Genomic DNA, 23,773 nt, shown 5'->3' with positions numbered 1-23,773 from the left:
CCTCCCGCCCCCCCCCCCCGGGTGCGGTCGGGCTGGTCGTGGCGAGGCGCGGCGCCGCCCGTGGGGTCCGCGCTGTCCCTGCGAGGGCGACCGGGCCAGCGCGAGACCGAAGGGCGGCGGCGCCTCGGGGTCGGGGCGGCCGGAGGTCGTCGGGGCGCGTGCGTCCCTGGGTGGGTGCCCGCGCGGCCGGGGGTCGCGGCCCTCGGCGACGGCGCGGGCGGTGCGGGCTCTCGCGGCCGCGGCCGGCACCGCCCGACGTCACTTCCGACCGGAGCCAAGATGGCGGCGGCGCGGCCGCGGACGCCGGGGCGGGCGGAGCGGCGGCAGCGGCGGCGGCGCGGGCGGCGGCTCTCGGCGCTCTGAGGCGCGCGGCGCGGCGGGCGCAGGTAAGGGGCGGCCGGGACGGGCGGCTTCCGGGACGGCGGCGGGCTCGACGCCGGGACGCCCGTCCCTGCCCGCGAAGAGCGAGGCGGCGGCGGGGGGCGACCCGCGGGGACCGGGCGCGCAGGGCCGGGCGGGCCGGCGGACGCGCCCCCACGGAGGACCGGGCGTCCCGGGCCGGCGGGGTCCCGGAACCAGGGGCGGACCTGCCCGGGGCTCCCCCGCTTCCTCCCCTCCGCGCCCGAGCCCCCGGGCCGGCCTTGGGGCCCGCGGCGGCGAAGTTGTGCGGTTCGCTTTGTGGCCGTTGGATCGCCGCGCGCCCCGCGAGGGGGACGCGTGTGGGCGGCGGGGCCGGGCGGCGGCTGCGAGTCCACCCGGGACCCGCGGCCCCGGACAGCGAAGGCGCACGCGGGGTCCCTGGGCCGTGCCAGCTTTTTGCTTTTTCTCTTTTGTGCTCAAGGCGAATGTGCCTTTCACACTTGCATTCTTAATTTGTTTTGTGTCTTGCGTCTTTGTGTTTCCTAAATAGTTTTTGGGTGGTTTCACCCTGCAAATTGTCTCCCTTCAGTATTCCTATCTTAGACCCACCGGTGTTTTGTTTTTGTTTTTAACAGACGTGCACTTATGTATTATTAATTTTGTTACTAAAGATATCCACGAACCTATTTTTTGATGGTGGCGAGTGAGACCCGAAGTATAACTAACAGTTACGGGTATTCCCAAATGTCGGTGGTTCCTTCCGACCCACGAGTGAACCGCTGAACGGCGACTGGCCCCCTTTTGTCGGGCGGTGAGCTTGGGGAATAAACCCGCATTTACCCGGGAAGCCCAAATTCCTTCAACCTCGCAGCCGAAATCCCCCCGCCCCGAGAAGGGAGATTCATGCCGGCCCCTCATTTTCCATTCCGTGTTGTATTCAGGTTTTGGTTTTATTTCGTAAGTGGAATTCCTTTGGTGAGTTCCAGTAGATCTTTAGGCCCCTTAAATCAGACCCTAAAATGGTTGTACCCAGAACACGACTAATATATTTCATAAAGTTTTTGTTTACTACAGGTTTATTGTTAAAAACAACCCTAACGTTGAACAAGAAACCTAACCTTTCCGTGATTCTCTTACCTACCATACCAGACTTCATATGCAACTGATCAGATACGGCCAAGTATTGGGAAAATGTAAGGCTTTAGAATTTATTTCTAACATGTTACGAAATTTGTTGTACAGATAGATACTGAGGAGGAACTGAGACGCATCATCATGTTCTTTTTAAGTAGGGTTTTGTGTTTGAGATGGCATGCGGCTGCCCCATCATTCTCTAGAAGCTTCCTTACAAACGTGCAACCATATTCATCATGTGTAGAATCTCATTGTAGCCTTGAGAGGATCTTTAAAGATCATCTGATTAAACACTCATTTCAATCTATAGAAGCCGAGATTGAAATTCACACGGGGACTAAAATGGTTCACAGCCTCTGTTATTCCAGGGCTCTTCTTTTTTTCCCCCCTTATCTCTTTTGGTTTGATTTAAATAAGTTAATACTTGGAAGTGTTTAGAAGAATACCAGACACATAATTACAACTCCGTGAAAGTTCGCTTTTGTGGATTCTGAAGGTGGTTTCTTTAATTGAAAGGTTGGCATATTCAGATTTGTTTTTTTCTCATTTTGTGGACGGTTCCTGAAACAGTACGGTTTAAATTTGTATTTGTGATAATCTATTCGCTTTGTAAGTAAAAAACTAACAAATGATTCTCAGTGTAGGATGGTATGAAAATAGAGAAAGGCACAAAGAAGGAAAAGAAACCAGCTCTGATCTTCTTGTTCTTCAGATAACCACCGTTAACATTTTGGCGGACCTCCTCCTTGTCTGTCTTGTGCATGTGTGTATTTCTTGTATGTATTTATTTGCTTTTATATTTTATACAGAATCGATACCAGATTGTGTATATTATCCATAACCTGTCTCTTTACTATATTGTGAGCGTCTATCCATGCCATTAAATATTCTTCAATGTGATTTTTAATGGCTGTGTAATATATGGATGGGCCATAATTTATTTATCAATTCTGTATTGATCAGTAAGGTTTCTAAAGCCTGAGATTCTCTTTTCATTAAGATTGTTTAGGTTTTCCCATTGTGAATTTTGAAGTTTTGTAATCTTTTAAGGTATGTGAAGATGTAAATTCTGTTTTTTAGCCTCTAAATAGGTATTTTTCCTGCCAATGCAGTTATAGGAAGCAGCACTCAATTTCAGCTTCCTTTTATTCTCTTCTCCCTGAGCCGGGTCTGTGCAGTTCCATATATATGTATGCACGCATATTCTTTTGATGATTATTTTACGTTAGATGTTTATTTATTCATGGGACTGTTTCTTTAAGCTGCCGATCTCTTTTCAAGTTCCAGTTCTGATTTACAAACCTTTTAAGTCCTGTTAAATCATAGACTTTCCGGGATGGAAAGCACCTTAGGTTATTTACTATTTTTGTGTCTTCCAACTTGCTTTTCATGCTATTTTTAATACCCAGGCAGGGAAAAAAGCCTGTGGGCTGCATGGGAAAACTCCATAGTGGGGAGTGCAAGGGGAGTAGGTGGACGGTGGGGGGAAATTGTCAAACTTGTGAGGCGATGTGCAGATACAGGGAGTTTCCAGATGATGGGGACATTACCTGACAGTCATTACTGCTGATACCGCTGACGTGTGGCCAGTGCTCTGTGGTTTGCGTGGTGCCCGTCAGTTACGCTGTCACTCCTCATAGCATTTGGTTAGAGATCTGGCTCTCTCCTTTTGAAGTGAGAAGTTTATAATTAGAGCCGCTAAAATCATCTTCCTAGAGCGACTGAAAGCTACGGACTCCATTACTGAAAAAGCATCGCTTAGGTTCCGTTAAAGCAGGATTTCTTAACCTTGGCACGATTGACAAGTGGGGCTGGATAATTTTTTCTTTTGGGGGCGGTCCTGCACATTGGAGGATGTTTGGCAGCCTCCCTGGCTCCTACCTGTGAGATGCCGGTGACAGCTCCCCCCAGCCGACACGACTGATGAAGTCTCCAGACGTTGCCAGATGTCCCTTGGTGGGGACCCAGTTGTCAACCACAGCCTTAAAGAAAGGCCCATCTGATGGGATGGTTGAACCACTAAAGCAGTTTATGGAATCGCTTTAGGCAGAGAACCGGAAGAATAGACTACGGTTTACATGAAGCCCACCTTGAAGTTGGGGAATAGACTTACTCCCCCGTGGAGGTTCCTTCCTGTGTGTGTGCCTGTGATTTTATCGAATCGTACACTTTTCAGCAGTTCTGTGGCAAGAGATAAAGCAATTTGAGATAACCTGGAGAGTATGAAGGAGTTTTCATGACATGGTCTGTGGATTAAATTATTACGGATTTAAATCAATTTGTATAGAGTTGACGCGTGGTGAATAATGTAAGCTTGTTGCCTGTTCTCCCGAATGGCACAGAAACAGCCGTCTTCTAGAAAATGAGGGTGAAGCAACCCCTTGAAGATTGATGTAGGCCGCCAGACTAGTTTTTCTAAGATCTTTCCCTGCCCCCAACCAGTTCAGGTTATGCATTGAAAGTGATAAGTTTGTCTTGAGGAAATAAAGTTTACTTTTGAAGTGCTTACCCAACTTCAGCTTATTACTTTATAATTTAAAGATAGCTATTGATCCTCATGGCATACATGCATCATTAATGCAACTGCCCCCGGGCAAAAAAAGTATAGGTTATCAAATCTACACTTGCAGTCTTTGGAGGAACAGAATAGATTGAGTTTTTATCGTGGCATAAATAATTAGCTAGAGCTTAGTGATAAGGAAAACGTAAAAAAAAGGGATGTCCTGTTGGGCCACATTTGGTAATGGGGTGGTTTTCTCAATTACGGAATATCTGCATAATTTCGCTGGAGTGAATGTATGTGCCATTCAAGTATGCTTTCTTAAAGAGAATGCCTTTCATTCCTCACCCCACTTCCCTGAACTGTGAATTAGTTATTGTACGTGGTAAATCTGGTTCATTTGGAATGAAATATGCTTATCGTATTTTCCTCAGTACTGTATAGTGTTTATTCTCAGAGTCTCGGTTCATGTCATACCTATGCTGTGTTTCATTTATTAGTCTTTTTGGAACATGCAGTAAAGGAGGTTTCACTGAATTACTTACATATTTGCCAGCCATTTTGGTGAAAAGAATATTTTGGAGCTCTTGCACTAAATTGTGCGATAGGCTTTGCTTTGAAAGAGCTAAATTGCTTCTTGGCACAGCTTGCCTGAAATATGTAAAGCTCAGTGCAACTGTTAGTTTGATTATTGTGGGCAGCTTGTCTGGGAATTGGTAAAACCTACAGCTTTTCCGTGCGCGTGTAAGTAGTTCCACTAAGACTACGTGAAACTCTGGTGGGAAAACTCCATGGCATTTTCAAGTAATTTGAATGATGCTATTAAAATTTGAAAAGAAATTGGAGTTCACCAAACCCTTACATACTTCGGTGTGAATCCTGTGCATTGCCCAGGAGGTTATTAAGACAGTATAAATCAAGTGTAACTTGTAGTATCAGTATAAATGTGACATTCTGAACGTTTCTCTGAGGCTTATTTTAGGGAATTCGCTATAATTCAGAAAGGCCTAGTTTTAACGTACATCTGAAAATAGGAATTTTAAGAAGGGGGGCTCTTGGGATAAATTTAGATTTTTAATTATGAAGCTGTCTTACCATTTGTTAGAGGACATTGAGCAAGTCAGTTTTACCTGTTTTGGGAGAGGACCGTCGTATCCGTGCGGTCCCATAGTAATTTAATTGAGCCCTGCCTGGATGCACAGAATAAACCGTATCACAGATTGAGCGCAGGGCCTGGGTTATTTCTGGCAGTGGTGGGGGGCAGGTCGGTTATCCTCTCCTCTTCCTATCTGTAAAGTGGGGACAATGATTACTTCTTTCTTTCGTTGGGATGTTCTGAGGCGAATAGATGAAGAATATGAAAGCAATTTCAGTTACTTTAGGTTTTTTCAAAAATATTAATAGCGTTTTCCTTAGCTACTTCTCTCAGTGCAATAAGTCTTGAGGGATAACATGGCAAAATTATTGCTGAGAGAAACCCTTCCGAGTTACCTCTGAGTCCTTAAGCTTTTTGCCTCCCCTCTCCCCCCCGCCCCGAACGTGGTGGAGGGGGCAAGTTTCTTTCTAGTCCCTTCCATGGCTGTCATAAAGCCAAATCCTTAGTCTTCTCTTCTCTGTGGATATTTTTTCCTTTGTCAGTTTCCTTAATCCCTAGGCACCCCCTTGTGGCTGAAGACTTCTAGATCTCCATCCCCAGCCATCCCCAGACTTGAAGGCAATCTGTGCTGGGACTTTTTTTCCCCTCATTTAATGGATGCAGCTTTCTGTGTGGATGTCTGGCCTCTCCTCAAAGTCTAAAATGGAGCTCACCACCTTCCACTTAAATACTATCCCTACTCTGGCTGCTCTATCTTTAAAAATATGTTCATTCTTCCGCTCAGTCACGTTGCATATTCTGGACTCCTCTTCACCATCTCTTTTTACTTCCTGTTTAGTTCGAAGACACGTTTTGTCTATTCTTCCTGTGTGTGGCGTTGGTCATATCAGACCTTCATCACATAACATCTTGGATTCTTAACCGACTTGCCCAGTCCCAGTCTTTCTGGCTGCCGTCTCCCCACCTCACTCTTTCCTGCCCATTTAATCTTTCTGAACTGTTAGACGTGGTTTTGTTTGTAGCATTCCTCAGTCAGAAACTCCCGGTGACTCCACGCTGCTCACCCCAGGTGGCGGAAGCTGCTTGCCTGACAGACAGTCGTGGAATCAGGCTCTTGGCCCTGGTCTCCCAGGTGCATGTGTTCACGGGCTCTGCCTTTAATTCCTCTTGCATCTTTCCTTAAAGACCTCCCGGGCTTTTGGAGTGGGTCCAGAGGGAGGATGGGTGGGATAATAACTCGTCACACGACATCTGGGGAGCCTGACCCACAGGGTCAAATTTACGTTTAACCTGGGACTCACACCCCTCCGGAACTCTCCCATTTAATCTGTTAGTGCTTTCTGCACACGGTCTCGCGTGAGTCGCGCTCTTTGGTTTACCACTGCTCGTAGTACCAGGAGATAGGCTTTCATTCTTTCTATCATAAGCGGGGGAGTTACATATCTTTACCTTGAAACGAGAACTACAGATGATTTATTTGGAATCCTGCTTTCCCTGAAAAAGTAAAAACTTACGTATGTGCCAGGGCCACTTAAACTGCAGAGCAATTCACAAACATTGCCCTGCAGACAGTAGGTGTTGCTGTTCTTTCAAAACGCTCTTGAGAACAGAAGTACTTGCATATTTAGAGGAGAGACCCTAAAGCTCAGCCTTTATTTAAAGTGGAGTGAGTCACTCCCTCCCCAAATAATAAATACCTTAAGAAACTCTTGGGAGAAGACCTTGAATCTTGTAGTGACATAAAGCGTGTCCGGGATCTTAGCAAGATACGGTGGAAGTTGTCAGTCTGTCTGGGATAACTTGCAATTTTACTTTAGGTTCTTCGCTGATGAATTCAGGAAGCCTTGTCATTTCTGTGTAGCTTGTGGAAGATGAGTTTTCCTACATATTTTATTGTGTGGGAAAAACCAGAAAAGCTGTCAGCAGCCACTTGTAAGGTGATTCTGTTCGCTTGCTTAGAGAGTCCTTGCGTGAGAAAATGAATACTTGAGTGCCAGGACCAGAGCATCGTGTTGCAGAAGGTTGCTTCCGTTTTCCAGGAAATTGAGAAGTATTTTGTAGGGTTCCTGAAGATCCCTCAGTTTTAAGTGTTTAATCACAGAAGTAACATCTGTATTGGCAATGACAGTGGAAAAACATTGACTCAAAGGGGTCAACGGAGGAGTCCTTGTATTTTAGGGATTGTGAAATGAACTACCATGTGGCATCTTGCTTTAGAAATTTTGTGTTTGAGTTGGAAGCTTGACATTTAAGTGTTAGGGAAGAATTGACTTAATTTTCCTTTGAAAATAACTTAAAAGTTTTGCATGTCTAACATAGGGAAGTATCAGAAAAGTGTCACTTTATAGAAACTGCTTTGGTTTGAATGCTGTTTGGCAGAATGTACAGCCAGCATTTGGTTAAGCTGAACTTCTAGGAGAGATGGGAGCCCAGCTGTGTTACAGAGCTGGGGGCTGGCATTTGTGTTCTTACCCACCCGTCTCCCCAGGTGGAGTTTTACATCTAGACTTCTTGTCAGGTAGCCTTGAAAATCAGGAAAGGAAAGTAACTTTTTAATTCAAGCATATTTTATTTTATTTTATTTATTTATTAAAAAAAATTTTTTTTAACGTTTATTTATTTTTGAGACAGAGAGAGACAGAGCATGAATGGGGGAGGGTCAGGGAGAGGGAGACACAGAATCTGAAACAGGCTCCAGGCTCTGAGCTGTCAGCACAGAGCACGACGCGAGGCTCGAACCCACGGACCGCGAGATCATGACCTGAGCCGAAGTCGGCCGCTCAACCGACTGAGCCACCCAGGCGCCCCAATTCAAGCATATTTTAAATTGATGGAGTTAGTTCATCTGGGAAAATGGACAGGGATTCTTTAGTTTTTAGTGCCTTGAGGAAGGATATCAGAGGAACATGTTAAAGTGGGCATAATATGTTTTAATTTCTGTAGAGAAACTGGGTATTTTAAATTGTGGCGTTAGAGGGTATTATTGTAGAAACGCTAAACAAAACCTGAAATTTGTGGTGTAATATGATGACATGGGTGTATAAATGTAATCAAAAGAAAGGAGAGCATTTGTTAGTAGCTGCCCATGACATAAACCATGTAAGCGATAATCAGCATTTGCTATACGTTTATGAGGGCTAAGCTAGCTCTTCATTAATGGGTGCTTGAGGCAATATTTTATGAAAAAGTTTTCTTGAATCTCTCTCTCTCTCTCTCTCTTTTTTTTTTTTCCTGTAGAGATATTCTAAGGGAGGAAAAAAACCCCAGGGTGCCATAATCTAAATTCAGCTTTATAGTACTTTCCTCGCACATCCACAGATCTCTTAACATTCTTCCGTGGTGTTAACTTACATATTTCAAACAAAAGCTCTAATCAACCTCATTTTCTCATTGATTTCTGCAGCTCTGAAGCCATTCAGAACGACAGACTTTCTGTTTTTTCCCTTCCTTCTTGTGGAAACCGTGTTGTCAGGATCAGATTCTCCCACCAGGAGTAGATTCGCTGCACTCTGCTTCCCTGTTTAGGTTTGTGTCAGGACACCTTGCTCCAAGAATTTGGAAGATCAGGCCCTGGGGTATTTTTGTCCATAGTGTTCTAGGCCTCGTTCAGGAAATCGCTTCATTGAAGTAGGAGAAAGTACAGATTTATTTGTGAGCGTTCTATTCAAATCTTGTTTACTTTTCAGGCAGAGAAATTCCTGTGTGATATAGTGTGTTGCATGATTGCCTTTTTGCCTTGGGTAGAAATCGTTCTAGATGGGGAGAGAGGCGGGAGGGTGGGGTGTCAAGAAGCAAGAGGTCACACTGGCCGAATCTTTGCCGTGTTCTGGGTCTCTTTCCCTTTACGCACACAACGGGTGCACGTGACCTCTTTATTCTTAAAATGATAAACATATCTGGTTTGATTTTTCACTTTGGCTGATTTAATATGGTAATAGAATCTGCTTTTTATGAAGGGAGTTGGGAGTATGTTTTTTAGTGTGAAACTAGATGTTCTAGGTGATTATTCTTGTGAAATTGTGTTTGTTATTTGACAAATTCCTGGGCAGATTCAGTATTTATGAATTATGTGTTTTTGCTTAATCTGAATAAGTGCCAACTGTTTTCGTTATTGATACCTAGAGTTTATAGGTTGTAACTTGGTGATTCCATTCTTCTGGTAGGAATTAGGAGTGGTAGTTTTGAATGTCAAATATGCTAGCTGTGTTTGTAAATTAATGAAAACTGCTTTTGAGAAGTCGGCAAAGTTTAGATATTTTTACTGTTTTTTCTAGAAGTTTCTGGATTTCAAGAATCCTCTGGTCAGAGTAAGCTAAAATCAGTGTTAAACACTGTAAATCTACTCCACTAAAAGCTGAATCATCTCTGTATTTGCTACAATGATACTTACCATGAAAGATCTACTTTATGCTGTGATTAGTTTAGAATATATATATATTTTTATCTTATATAGGCCATAAACTTTCTAAGACTTCTTTCACAAATTGGTATTTTTAAATTTTTTTTTTTAACTTTTATTCATTTTTGAGACAGAGAGAGACAGAGCATGAATGGGGGAGGGTCAGAGAGAGAGGGAGACACAGAATCCGAAATAGGCTCCGGGCTCTGAGCTGTCAGCACAGAGCCCGATGCGGGGCTCAAACTCACGGACCATGAGATCATGACCTGAGCCGAAGTCAGATGCTTAACCGACTGAGCCACCCAGGCGCCCCACAGATTGGTATTTTTAAAACTTTTCTTTGCATCTAGCCCACATTTTTAAGGGCATTTATGATCTTTTGCATTTTGATATACCATACTGTTTTTTTTATTTTTCTTTTAGTATTTGTCTATAAGCTCTATGTTGCTTCCTGAGCCTTAAAAGTTAGTTTCTTCTGAGTCTTGATGTTACAATATGCATTTTTTTATAACTTAAAATAATTATAAAATAATATTAAGGACTTTGTTGCAAATTTAATTAATTATTTTCCAGATAGCTCCAAAAGATCTAAAATGACCCGAGAGAATAGTTGTAAAATAACATCAGTGACTAAAAGGTGAATATGCAAATCAAATCAAATAATTATCTTCCTAATTCTCCCCCTTCCTTCTCAGATTTAGACTAATCGTAAAGAATCTGCTGTTGCTTTTACTTTGCCTCTCATGTAGTTTTGTAGATGGACGGGTCTACAAAGGGTAGATGTGACTGTTTAACCTGTTCTGTGTGTTGCATTCATGTTACTTTGTGTTTGTCTTCAGTTTAATCTGCCTTATCTCTGAGGATGGGTGATGGGTGATGGTGGTGTGCCCCGGTGGGGCTGCCGGGCTGGTCTGACTCAGGGACGGGGGTGTCCCACGTATCTCTCCCTTTTCTGGTCTCTGGCCTCCATGTCAGAAGACAGCAGCTTACAGTTCTTGACCTTGTCTTGCCACTTCAAGGGACCATTGTTGGAATAAAGACCCTAATTATTTTATTGTTGCTGCGTTGACACTGATCATGTATAATCAAGTCATCTCTATAATATTAAATTAAATACTTGTGAGGATGATTTGCCCTAGAATTTGGAAGCAATACCTTGAAAAGTTAAGTACGTGTATATTATTAAAGCCATGGATATGTAAAATCAAGATCAAGCTCTTATTTTTCTAAGAATGTATGCTATTAGTAAAGTACAGTTGATGATAAAGATTTCCATGCTCTTAGTCTGTGTATCTGCCTCATGTACTTTATCTGATAAATGTCAGCAAGCTGGAATTCAAGGAGGTTTGGTCAGGTACAGAAATCCAAAAAAGAAACTAAGGCATAAGCCAGGGTAGGAGAAATCCTCGTGATTTTAAGATTTTCAATATTTACCATTGGAAAACCAGAGGCACTTAACTGTTTAGCTATTTTTTTCCCCCTAACTTGATAGAATTAGTAAGTTTCAGTGATAGGGATGGAAAGATTTTTCTCTGCCACTGCACTGATAGGATTGTTGGTTCAAGTTTGTACATATGATAAAACTTTGACCTTGAGATTCTGTGTTAGTTAAGTGGGTATGTGAAAATAATGCTGTTGAAGTCAGCACTGAATATGAAAATATGTAGGATTGCCAGGACGCTTCCACAGGGGTTTTGCATGCTGGAGGAATCTAAAGTTACTTCAGTAACAACTTTCAGAGTCTGCAGTTGCTTTTAAACATATTGTCATATTGCAGCTAGTTACATGATTATTACAGTTCAGAGGTTCTCAGCTAGGAGGTTATTTGGGGTGTGTAGGTGTTTGTGATTTTCAAAACAGTCAGAGGCACTGCCGGCATTGATTGTGCAGGCATGGCCATGGCCATGATAGAAGGGACAGACAAGGCCATGGCCATGATAGAAGGGACAGACAAGGATTAGTTGCCCAGTCCAAAATGCAATGGTCTTCTATTGAGAGCCACTGCCAAATTCTCAGTTCTTGTGTTTAACATCCCTTGTTTTCAGTATAATTTAGTAAAAGATTTAATTTTTAAAGTATCATTTGAGAAGTCAGTGTCGGATTTGCAATGCTTTTCACGTAAAATATTTTAGATATATAATTGACGATGTCGTGAGTTAAGAGAGAAAAAAAATGAGACTCTGGTTTTTGGCAATTGGGATTAGAAGTGATGGAGAGGAGGGTCCAAGCATGCATGTATATAAGTGAACTCTTAAAAAAAAAAAAAAAAAAGATGTTACGATCCTTTTCTCTGGAAAGAAATGATGAGCGGCTTCCTATTAGGACAAGGAAGGAACAGATAGTGTGGAAAGTCAGAGAGAAGCTTATTAATCATTTAGCAACCTGAATTATGTTGTAACTTTTTATTAAGAGAAAGTGAGATTCATTGAGAAACAAATGAAAGACTGAAACGTTCTGAATACTTAAGTATTTGAGTTCTTTGGGATTAGAGGCCATAGTATCTCAGTTATTTGTGCCTGTGAACCAGCAACTACAAAAGGGGAGGGAAAGGAAAGGAAGAAAATGTTAAGTGAAGAGGAAAAAAGCAAGGAAAAGCAGATGGAAAGCAAGGCAAGGAGGAGGCAGCATCTCCTTCGATGACAGAAAATGGCAGCTCCTGCCTTCCTTGTCCTTAGGATAAAAATCTTGGTGTCATCCCTGACTTCCTCTTCTTTCATACCTGATATCTCTGGTGGCAGCAAATCTTGGGGGCTCTGTTTTAAAAATATATCCAGGATCTGATTACTTCTCACATCTCTTCTGTGCGGGCCAAGCCAGCATCATCTCTTGCCTAGATTGGGCCATTAGCCTCCTGAGAGATCTGCCTGCCTCCACCCTCTTCCCTTACAATCTCTTTTTAAACCTAAGTCACATGAGGTCGGCCACCTTGAGCCTCCCAACGGCTTTCTATCCCTGGATGGAAAAGCTCCAGCCATTCTGGTGAACAGTGCTTACCTTGCTAAACCCATACTTTATCTGCCTTCCCTGCCTTTCTGAATCCTCTCCTACACTTTCCCTGTCTCCATCCTTGCCCTCCCTGAGACACCTGGGCATGGGTATGCTGCCGAATGGGGTTTCTCACTTCATGTTCCCATAGCGTCCTGGCCCATAGCTCTTCTTCCGGCTTTTATGCAGATGTCCTTTTCTTACAGTGGCCTTTTCTGACCATACTTACTCTTGGTTTCACAGGCATAGAGACAGAGATGGTAATTCCTACCTCCTTCTCCCTACCACCTCTTCATTTTTCCCTAAAGCACTTTCATTATCTCATCTACTGCACATTTTACTGATTTTTTTTTTTTGTTGCGGGTCTGCGGGTCCCTTTCCCCAGAGGCAGGGATTTTCTGCTTACTGCTGAAAACAGTGGTTGACACAGAGATAGTAGGAGTTACAGTGAGATGGGAGTAAAAGTTGGTGAAGTGTGGTTAAGAAGCAAGAGCAGAAGGGCACCTGGGTGGCTCAGTCGGTTAAGCATCCAACTCTTGATATCAGGTCGTGTGGTGATCTCATCGTTCATGAGATTGAGCCCCAAGTTGTGCTCTGTCCTTATAGAACGGAGCCTGTTTGGGATTCTCCCCCCCTGCCCCCCAGAATAAACAGGTAAACAATTTTTTTAAGAAGAAGCAATATTAGAAACCAGTTATGAGACTCAGTTATGGCTGAGTTATCCAACCTCCTTGAACTTGTTTGTTGAGGGTGCTAGTACTTATCTTTGTAAAAATCAGCTGGACTGATTTACATGACCATAGCACAGTGCCTGCTGGTCTTTGGAGGAGCATCATAAGTGATAGTTACGATGATGATACCGAAGATTCTCATGGGAAGGACAAGACCACCTGAAGGAAATGGTAAAGCATCATAGCTCTTTCCAAAAGATCTTTCATTACAGTACTGGCATTTACTGCTTTTTTTTTTTTTTTTTTTTGGTTCCTTAAAGAGAGCTCCCTATGGCCGATGTTACGAAATCCATCCATAAAAGCTTCGTAAGAGGGCAGGTGAAACCACTGATATTTTATTCACTTCTGGGTGCCAGGGTGTCCCTCATGGCCCTCCTAGTGGACTGTGTGACATTCAGTAGGCATTGGTGACAGAGGGGGTTGAGGGACGCACACCTCGGGCCACTAACCTCATCACCGTTTGACACCCAAATACACTTTGAACTTTATAATGATTCCAAGTCTCATAGAAAAGGATCGATTATGTTCAATGGGAGATGTATACTACAGAAAGACATGGTAAATATATATGAGAAAGATGCTCGATATTAAAATTTAAAGGAATGGACCTCATGGGCTAACCTCCAGTTACCTGAGATCATATTCTCTGAGTATTTCCTCATTAAGAGTTTATATTGGTTGGGCTAGGACTGAGCTCTCTAACAAGATGCAAGTTACAGAATACATTTCCCTGTGCCATTTGTGAATAAAAACTAGTTCAGATGACCAGGCCCTAACTTAAATACAGTACCTTTGATTGTTAAAGCTGATCAAGGTGAGTGTGGTGAAGTAGCTCGAGGGGAAATAAAAACCCGAAATCTTCATATTAATGAACTGGGACAAAATGTCAAAGCGCTGTTTTTTATGATAGCGGGCAGGCAGCATATTCTGAGATGAAAAATGTCCCACGTTCCTTGGTTTATTAACAATTAGAACATAAAGTTCTACAATGTGAGTGGAGTCTTGTGGATCTAGGAAGGAAGGATAATTTATTAAAGCAAGTTCATGAAAAAATGGACCTATGACTGATGGTATGTGTGCCTGTACCTGCCAGAAACATTTAGAACGTTTCTGTGGAAGTGCTACTTAAAGCAGCACGGCTCTCATTTATTGTGAGTGACTTCCAGTGCCTCCTAGGATGTACGTGGCAGAGAGGACTGTCTTCGTAGATCGTCATTTAGAAACAAGTATGTCACATGCATTTACAAGAAATGATTTTGTCGTATCGTTTTAGTGTACTGTGAATATACGAATAAATAAAGGAATATTGCAGTTCTTTCCAAACAGTTTTTATGAAAACATTTGTATTTTACTACACGGTTTTTGTTTTATTCCCCAAAGAGAACTCCCCATGGAAATGTTAGTAAATTCACCTCTGTACTTCAGGAACTTGAAAAACTAAATAATGTAAAGGGTCTAATTGTGTTTGCATTCAACACAGTATTGATATAAGTAAAAGAAAAACATTTACATTGCATAATAAATTACTCAGCAGTGCTTTGTGTTTCTATTAACAGAGCTAATCTGTTTCTTCTTAGGAATGATGCAATTTCACAGCAAAAATTTGATGTCATTCTAATGAGTCTGCTTTCAATTGTAGAGTACAATGAGGGCCTAGTAAAGATTAGTAAGAAATCTATTTTATTGTAGATAATAAATCTGCAAAGTAAGCTCTCAGCATAGATTGAAGTTGACCTGGCATGGAGTTGCTTTATGAATAGCCCTTTGAGCAAACTCTACAGTTCTGTATGTGGTTTGAAATCACTGTAAATGTGTAGGCAGGTACATATTACAATTGTCTGTTTTTCTTTTTAGGGCTCATGTAATCAAAGAAGTTTCTTTGTTGTGTGTAACTTTTCAGAACACAACAGGAATTGAAAATGAATCAGGTGAGTTTAAAAATAAGAATTTATACAAATACATTACCTAGATGCTAGACCAGTTCTTGATTTTTGAAAGACCAAAACACACACATCCATTTTCCCCTGATTTTCTTTTCTGTTTCTTCCGACCATTAACTAGCTCATTGCTTTCATAGTGTGCATTTGTTCGTGGAGTGGCCTGTGCTCTGTTTGGGCGTGGCTTGGCCTTTCTGAGGAAGCCTGCTCAGGGGACGGAGTCTTTGAGACCTTAGTTCAGACTTTCTGTTTTTACCTTTCCCCTGCCACGTTGTAGTGTTCATTTTTTGGTTTTGTTTTGAAGCTTATTAAGCTTTCATTTTTAATATTTTTTTTATTTTGTAAATTATCCATTGGTTGAAAAGGAAGATTGAAATTTATTTTTAGAAGCTGAAACTGATCAAGTGGGAGACTTTATAAGCACTCTGTCCTTGAAAACCCTGTTAATAGAATACAAACAAGAAGGCAGATATTGAAATGTAAGATGTGTTTCTTAGCGGAAGAGGGTGTGGAGCTACCTGGGGATCAAACAATTCTGCTGTGGAGATTTCTGGAGCCTCAGGGCTGTTCTGATAAGTAAAACCAGTTATATGGACTTAATGTATTCTAAACGAGGATTCTTATTTTCTGGTTTATTATCATTTTACTTGTAGTTAACAGAAATTCATGGGTGTTAGAGACACTCTCTTGAGATCTTCGTAAACATTTAAAAAATATGAAAGACAAACTTGAAAATGTGAAGTCTAATTAGTAGTGTTGAGCTTAAAACTACCAGACTTGAAAACATTTTGTATCCCTCGCAATCTGAGATTTTGGACACCTTTTCATCGTTCACAGGTGCTTCTAACTGGAGTCCCACTTTTATTGGGGTGGGCTGCATTTTGTAAAGTTCAGTCCCGGGTTGCGTTGAGAGATGTGACTTTTTTGGAATGGATTCTTTTGATTTTGTTTCATTACTTTTCTTTATCAAAAATATGTTTATTTTAGTGTGGAGGACCATACATCATAAAAAATGAATCTGGCGAACACATGGGGCACATGGTTCCTATTATTTTACAACTTGCAGATTTACTGACATGCTTTTGAAGCCAAATTAGTTTTGAAATGGCCAGATGGGGGAGGGGAAGAGAGAACAGTGGATTGCCCTAGTCATTGTTCCTCAAGGTTATGTGCACATATATGTCCTAGATTTCATTTCTTTTTCTGTCTTGAGACTGATTCTATATGTGAACTTGGTCACCCAAAGCAACTTGCTTTTCCCCTGCCTAGGAACTGTCGTTAGGAGTCTTGATTCTGGATTAGAACGAGTGCGAGTGCGAGTGCTTCCGCGGTGGAATCCAAATGTTTACGTTGCTTTTGTTGTGTTGCTGATCAGCAGCCAGTTATTTTCAGGTGGCTACAGCTCTACCGGTAGGCTTAATAACGCATTAATTCTTACACCATATCAGGCTACTGATATTTTATTTCTAACGTGTTTCGACCTGTTGGACACCTCATACTTTTCACTCTGTGGCTCCCCTTACATCACGCGACCTTGTGTGTGGAGAAAGTCCACATGCCATTCACGAGAGTTGTAGCAATAGCCATTTCTTTTTTGGCTCTTTTCCAGTTTCATTTTGTTTTTGACAAGTTTTAATATCAGATCTGCAGAAGACTGCCTTTGATGCCAAATGCCAAATATCAGGGCAAAAGTGTCCTCTTATGTTTCTAATGGTTAGCACATTTCTGATTTGGATGTAATTTACGTGGTCTGGTAGTAATGAAACTTTCATTTGGAGTATAAAAGTTGTCCACTTTTTAGGAGTAAAATTTTCAGCATCTTTAGTTATATTTTCATTATCTGAGGAGTATCAGTTGCATGATATTTAGACCTGATTATTATGTCACGGCATAAAATCTCTGAGTGTTTTTCAGCAGTTGTCTCAGTAATTTTTAAAAGTTAAGGATTGTTTCAGGACATTTTATATTTTTCCCTCTTATGTTTATTTTCCCCTTTTCAGCCAGTGAAAATGAGCAATCAGTGCTTGAGAAACTTGGAAGTAACTACACAAAAATTCGGATATTAAAGTTTTAACTTGAATCAGATTGATTTTTTTCTTTTTCTTTCTAGTTTATTTATTTAAGCAATCTCTGTACCAAGCGTGGGGCTCGAACTCGTGACCCTGAGATCAAGAGCTGCATGCTCCACCAACTGAGCCAGGCAGGCGCCCCTGAACCAGATTGACTTTTAATTAAAATCTTAATGGTGATGTTACGCTGAGATTATTCCCTGTAGGTACCAAGCAGCTTTGCTTAGATGAACTTTAGCAGTCAGAGCAATCTCTTATAGTGGGAATGGTCTCAAAGAGAGTAGTACTGTATCATTCATTCATGTGTTTGCTGGTTGAGTTTTAGGGACTGAAGGATCCTCTGAGTGAGCAGACCATACTGTTTGTAAATGAGTCCTTTAGAAGAAACAACAGACTCCAGAGTCTCACGGTATATTAAACACTAACTATTGGATCAACATTCTGAACTGCTCAGTCTTACCAGTGTGTTCCAAGTCGTTCCTGGTGTGGTAGCTCACCAGGCTCTCTCTCTGACCCTAGCCCTGGGCTGCACAAAGCCTCCAGATCCACATGTTCTTTGTCCTTCTTTCTCTTCCAGTTTGTTCTCCATTCAACACTTAGCCCTTCTCTTGTCTTCCCAACTCGGAACTCCACTCGTGTTGCCCGTGAGCCTTTGTTCCAACTCAGTCCAGGCTGGTTGGCAGACAAGAGGAGAGCCATTCTGCTTCCCGACTTCCTTCTCCCAGTTTCTTTTCTCTCCCATTTTAAATCACTGGTGTCCTTTACTTCATTAACATTCTACACCCATCCCAATATTTAACTTTTGAGATGTTCCACTATTTTCTTTCTTTTTTCCCCCATAGACTTATCTAGGAGCGTCCAAAACTTTAAAAATTACTTTCTCGTTGAACAAAGAGTTTAGAATGCTTTACTTTATAGAATATCAAAGGTGAGCAAAGTTCCATAATGTGAATATGCTTATAGTAGCTTAAAATAGGTATGCTAGAGTTTAATACCACTTCCTGTCTACTGAGTGCTTAACCAACAGGCCAGGCACTCCATTAAATATTGCATATGTACTTTCTCACTAATTGAGTCTTTGCATCCACTCTATGAAGTGTAGGTAGTATAACAATTTTATGGACGAAGGCAGTTAAAGCCCAGAGAGGTGGCCGTGGTTTGCCCGTGGCCACTCAAACAGTAAGTGATAGAGCTCTGATTCACACCGTCACTCGTCAAATTCCAAAGCTAAGGTTCTAGGTCACCATTTTATACTGCCGTTATTAGTCAGGATAAGCTCTGTTATGCTGTGCTAACAAAAAGCAGCTCCAAAATCTCAGGGGCTTAATACAACATTTGTTTATTTCTTGTTCTTGCTACACATCCTGTGTGGATCTGCCTTTGGAGTTGCTCAAGAACCAGAGATGATGAAGGCTTTGTCTCAATGTACATCACTTCTACTCACATCTGATTAGCCAAAGTCAGTCATATGGCCACATCTGACTTAAAACTCTGGTATTAGAGGCTGGCTGGGGGGCAGTACAATCCCGCGGGGAAGAGAGGAGAACTGTGGCACCTTGGGTATAGCCTCGGTGATTTGTTTCCCCAGCTTTATTGAGATCTAATGGACACGGGGCATTGTGTAAGTTTTAGCCCTAATGAGGTAATGCAGCTGCCTTGATTTCTGATTTATTGAATCACACGTAGGTGTTTTTTTTTTTTTTTTGTTTTTTGAATCTTTGCGTAACTCAGGTTGTTACTAACGCTTGAAACTTTCTATCAACAAAGCAGCTTATGATTGCAGCATTTCTACATCCAGATGACCGATCTGCTATTGCCAGTAGCAAAACAGTTTTAGCAGCTTAGCCTTCCAGACTTTAAATAAAAGTTTTGTACAGTGAAATAACAAAAGAAGCTTTTAATCACTGGATGCTGCAGATCCAACCCTGAGCACTGGGATAAGCAGTCCCCGGTTCCATTCTCTTCTCTGTTCCGGGTGTTCACTTGCTCCCTCATTCATCCTGCCGTTGATGGACTGGACGGCACCCCTGGGTGTTGTGGGTTCCGCAGTGAACTAGATAGGCCAGGGCTCTGCTCTGCTGCTTACCTACTCAGAGAGAGTTGAAAAGCGGAAGACGAGACCATTTTAGATAGCGAAAAGTGCCGTGAGGACGGCGAAACAAGGCGGTGTGATGGAGAGTGATGAATGGAGGCCGCAGGGAGTTTCTTCGGATTACATGGTCAGAGAAGGCTGCTCTGAAGAGGTGACTAACAGTTAAAACAGACTCAAGTGGTAGCCAAGAACCAGGTATGTGAAGATCCAGGGAAAGAAAATTCTAGGTAGAGCGAGTCAGTAGTGAGTGCAAAGGCTCTGAGGTGGGAATGAGCCCGCTGGTTCAAACACAGACAGAACAGGCCAGGGCCTGGAGCTTGGCGGGCATCAGGGGGGCTCTGACACGAGATGGAGTTGGGGAGAGGCTGGGGTCAGATTTATAGAGCCTTAAGGGCCATAGGAAGAAGCTTATGTTCTACTCTAAGTGCAGTGGGAAGCGACTGGACAGTGACATGATCTGGTTTCCATTTTTTAGAGTAGCACCTTTATCTTTATTGGGCAAGAGTATAGTAATATGTTCGTTCACTATTGAGATTAACGCCGTAGTTGAAGATAGTTTCTTCAGTTGGACAGTTTAAAGGGCCTGCCAGCTTTTTGAAAGAGGGCACTTTTTTGGTGTGTTTTAGAACTCTTTGGCGACTGTTGTTTTCCAGAGACCGTGTAAAGGTTGTTTTGTGTGGTGTCCGCATCTCTTTATTGTTACTGTGGTCGTATTCTTCTGCTCATTCCTTAACCAAACACGATTTAATGCTGTTTCAGTAAACTGAAGCTTGTTTCATCCTCTCTCCCCCTCACTGTTTGCTCCCAGAATAGTAGCTAAGAGTCTTGTTTGCAAGTTTAAACAAAGAAGACTTGTTCATAGAATTTGAAATATTAGCGCTCTAATTCTTGGATGTCTTTTGCTGGTGACAACAATGAACTGTGGTGCTTATCATTAGTCTGTTGTAGAATAGCATGTATCTTAGTGTGATATACTATGACACATTCTCAATGTCAAGTCATGTTTAGTCTGAACTCTTCTGTCAGACGCTGCTGTTGCTCTCCAGTGTTGATGTTTACGTTGATGTTTAAGGGGCGCCTGGGTGGCTCACTCCGTTGAACATCCGACTTTGTCTCAGGTCCTGATCTCATGGTTTGTGGGTTCGAGCCCCCTGTCGGGCTCTGTGCTGACAGCTCAGAGCCTGGGGCCTGCTTCGGATTCTGTGTCTCCCTCTCTCTCTGCCGCTCCTCTGCTCATACTGTCTCTCTCTCTCAAAAATAAATAAACATTAAAATTTAAAATAAAGTTCATGTTTAAGAAACTAGGTGCTTTAATTAAATTGATGAAAACGGGTATGATCATTTATGGTCGTTTTCCGGATAGAGTATGTAAAAAGAGTTTGATACAAATTTATTTTATTAAAAAGTTTTTTAAATTTATTTTTGAGAGAGAGAGAGAGAGAGACAGAGACAGGGTATGGGTGGGAGAGGGGCAGAGAGAGAGACAGGCAGACACAGAGTCTGAAGCAGGATCCAGGCTCTGAGCTGTCGGCACAGAGCCCGATGCAGGGCTCTGACCCATGAACTGCGAGATCATGACCTGAGCCGAAGTCGGACGCTTAGCCAACTGAGCCACCCAGGTGCCCCTAGTTACTGATACAAATTTAAATGAGATACCAGTAAAACTTGCTTATTTTTATATTTTTAAAAATGAAAACATTAGTACGTATTGTCTATGTCAGATCGTACTTGCAGCTTCCTGTAACAGCAGCCACTGCCAATGCCATGCTATATATATATATAACGCCATGTAGTGGAGTTACCTTCCTGATCCCAGTGGATGTGTATCTAAGAGGTGGGGGCTGGCTAGGGAGCAGAGCAGGCTGGTTCTAGGGCACCTGTGTGCTTGGAGCAGAGCAGATGAAGGAGGAGAGGTGTGGGCTCAGCTCTGTGGTCATTGTAAAGAACAGAGTAGACTTTGCCTAAGGAGATGGGAGACCGTTGGAGGGTTTTGAGCAGAGGAATGCTTGAGTTGGGTTTGAAAAAAATTTTGATTAAAAAATTTTTTTTTACTACGTCATCAGTATTTTTATCTTTGGTTTTCTGGGACCATTACAGTTTCATTTGGACATGATTTAAAGAGGACAGTGTATAATTCATTTACTTATTTTACTTTGAAAGCCCAACATTGAGGTATCATTTGTGTGCATTAAATACACTCATTTGAGAGACGTCTGGGTGGCTCAGTTGGTTAAGCAACTGACTCTTAATGTCAGCTCAGGTCATGATCTCACGGTTCGTGAGTTCAGGCCCCACATTGGGCTCTGCACTGGCAGTGCAGAGCCTGCTTGAGATTCTCTTTCTCTCTCTCTCTGCTCTTCCCACACACTCTCAAAGTAAATCAATAAAGTTTAAAAAAATTTAATTTTTATTTTTTATAATGTTTATTTTTGAGAGAGAGAGGGAGAGAGAGCAAGAGCACAAGTGAACAGGTGTCAACAGGGGAGGGGCAGAGAGAGGGAGACGCAGAATCCGAAGCAGGCTCCAGGCTCTGAGCTGTCAGCACAGAGCCCAATGCGGGGCTCGAACTCACGAACCAGGAGATCATGACCTGAGCCAGACTTGGATGCTTAACTGACTGAGCCACCCAGGTGCCCCTAAACATTTTTTTAAATGTACCTGGGGGCGCCTGGGTGGCTCAGTCGGTTAAGCGTCCGACTTCAACTCAGGTCACGATCTAGCGGTCTGTGTGTTCAAGCCCCGCGTCAGGCTCTGTGCTGACAGCTCAGAGCCTGGAGCCTGTTTCCGATTCTGTGTCTCCCTCTCTCTCTGCCCCTCCCCCGTTCATGCTCTGTCTCTCTCTGTCTCAAAAATAAATAAACGTTAAAAAAAAATTTTTTTTAAATGTACCTGTTTGAAGTGTGCAAGTCTTAAGATTGCCAGATACCGGCACTCAGTTCTCTCAAGGTACAGAACACTTCCATTACCCCAAAAATTCTTTCCTGCTGCTCTGCAGTTAGTGTCACTTCCCCACCCCCCCGGTCCTTACCCCAGGCAGGCACTGATTGGCTTTCTGTCCCTGTGGATTTTTTCCTGTTGTAGAATTTCACGTGAGTGGAATCATTAGTACTTGCCCTTTTGTATTTGTCCCCCCTCCTTTTTTTTCTTTTTTTTAATGTTTATGTATTTACTTAGAGCACGAGCAAGGGAGGGACAGAGAGAGAGAGAGAGAAAATCCCATGCAGGCTCTGCACTGTCAGTACAGGGCCTGAAGGGGGGGATCAATCCTATGAACTCTGAGATCATGACCTGAGCTGAAATCAAGAGTCAGACACTCAACCGTCTGAGCTACCCAGGCGCCCCTGTGTTTGTCTACTTTTGATCAGCGTGGTGTTTTTGAGATTCATCCATGTTGTTGTAGGTGGTATTGGTAGTTTATTCCTTTCACAGAGGACGTTTTATGGGGGCAGCAGACCATGTGACCATTCAGATACATCTGTTCATAGATGTATTTCCAAAGATTTGGTAAAGCCTTGAATGGCTTTCTATCTTTGCTTTTAGGTTATCTTCCCCACTTTTTTCCTAATCCTGGGTATATATGCATAATGAGGTATAAAACGTTGAAACCACTGTTGCTGTTGTAGCATATTATTAATATAGAATTAGATTTTTATAAGTAATTATAAATGCGAATTTGATTTTTCAGGCTTTTTAAAAGGAGACTGCCAAGTAAGTTGATTCTTAATGTGTTATGACTTAAACTTAGATTAATGAATGTATAGTTTAGAAAATTAACATGTTTAATAATGATGGCACTTAAATCTCATTTTGAATCATGTATTCTACTAGATAAATTGGCAATTTTTATAAGATCTGGGACATTGTCTTTGTGAATGAAAATACTAGATTATTTCTGAAATTTGAAAAAGAATTAGCAACTTGGATGACATTTTTCTTATATAACTGTGGGAGGAACTCTGGCAAGAAGGTTTACATTTTTTGTTATTCTGATATTAATGCTTTGTAGGATTGTTTTGCTCTTCCTCAACTTTGCTGTGTGGTGACTCACTTTCACCCTCAGTCCTTCACAGGACTCCACAGGGATTGGACTTTCGTCCTTCACAGCCACTCCATCTGTGTGACCTTGGGCAAGTCACTTGACCTCTTGGTATTTGCTTTCCTACCTGTTAAATAGAGATAATAGTGGTGACCACCCCATGTGGTTGTGGTCAAGAGTAAATGAGTTCATAAACGTCAAGGCCAGCGCCTGGCATGTAGGAAACACTGTAGGTATCATCATCACCATTATTTTCAGCTCGTAAGCAAGTGCTGATTCTGCCCTGTAACATACTTTGTAAGCACTGTTAGTGCTTTAGTTCAGGCCAAGTCATTACTTTGGATTTTCACAGAAACCCCCTCATTGACCACTGCTTGGCTGACGGTCTCTCTCTCTGTGGGACCATTCTCTGTATGTCTTGAGTACTGTATTCA

The 23,773-nt window shown here is 42.3% G+C and overlaps 1 protein-coding gene across 6 annotated transcripts in view; it reads left to right on the top strand.

Moving 5' to 3' along the window:
• Positions 1 to 257: 257 nt before the first annotated feature.
• PRDM2 (PR/SET domain 2) overlaps positions 258 to 23,773 on the top strand; it is a 121,899-nt gene continuing 98,383 nt past the window's right edge. For 4 of the 6 annotated variants that reach the window (XM_078452377.2, XM_078452372.2, XM_078452369.2 and 1 more), the window contains exons 1-2: positions 274 to 386; positions 15,060 to 15,133. In XM_078452377.2, the coding sequence (XP_078308503.1) occupies positions 15,125 to 15,133 (9 nt within the window). In that variant the 5' untranslated portion in view covers positions 274 to 386; positions 15,060 to 15,124. Of the gene's footprint in view, positions 387 to 563; positions 1,554 to 15,059; positions 15,134 to 23,773 lie in introns of those variants that run through there. The other 2 variants (XM_078452370.2, XM_078452373.2) reach the window with 2 other exon arrangements.

This window comes from Panthera onca, chromosome C1 (genome assembly GCF_046562875.1).
Source record: "Panthera onca isolate mPanOnc1 chromosome C1, mPanOnc1 haplotype 2, whole genome shotgun sequence".
NCBI classification, from domain to species: Eukaryota; Metazoa; Chordata; class Mammalia; order Carnivora; family Felidae; genus Panthera; species Panthera onca.
The sequence above is the reverse complement of the archived record's forward strand: the minus strand, read 5'-3'. Positions and strand labels throughout refer to the sequence as shown.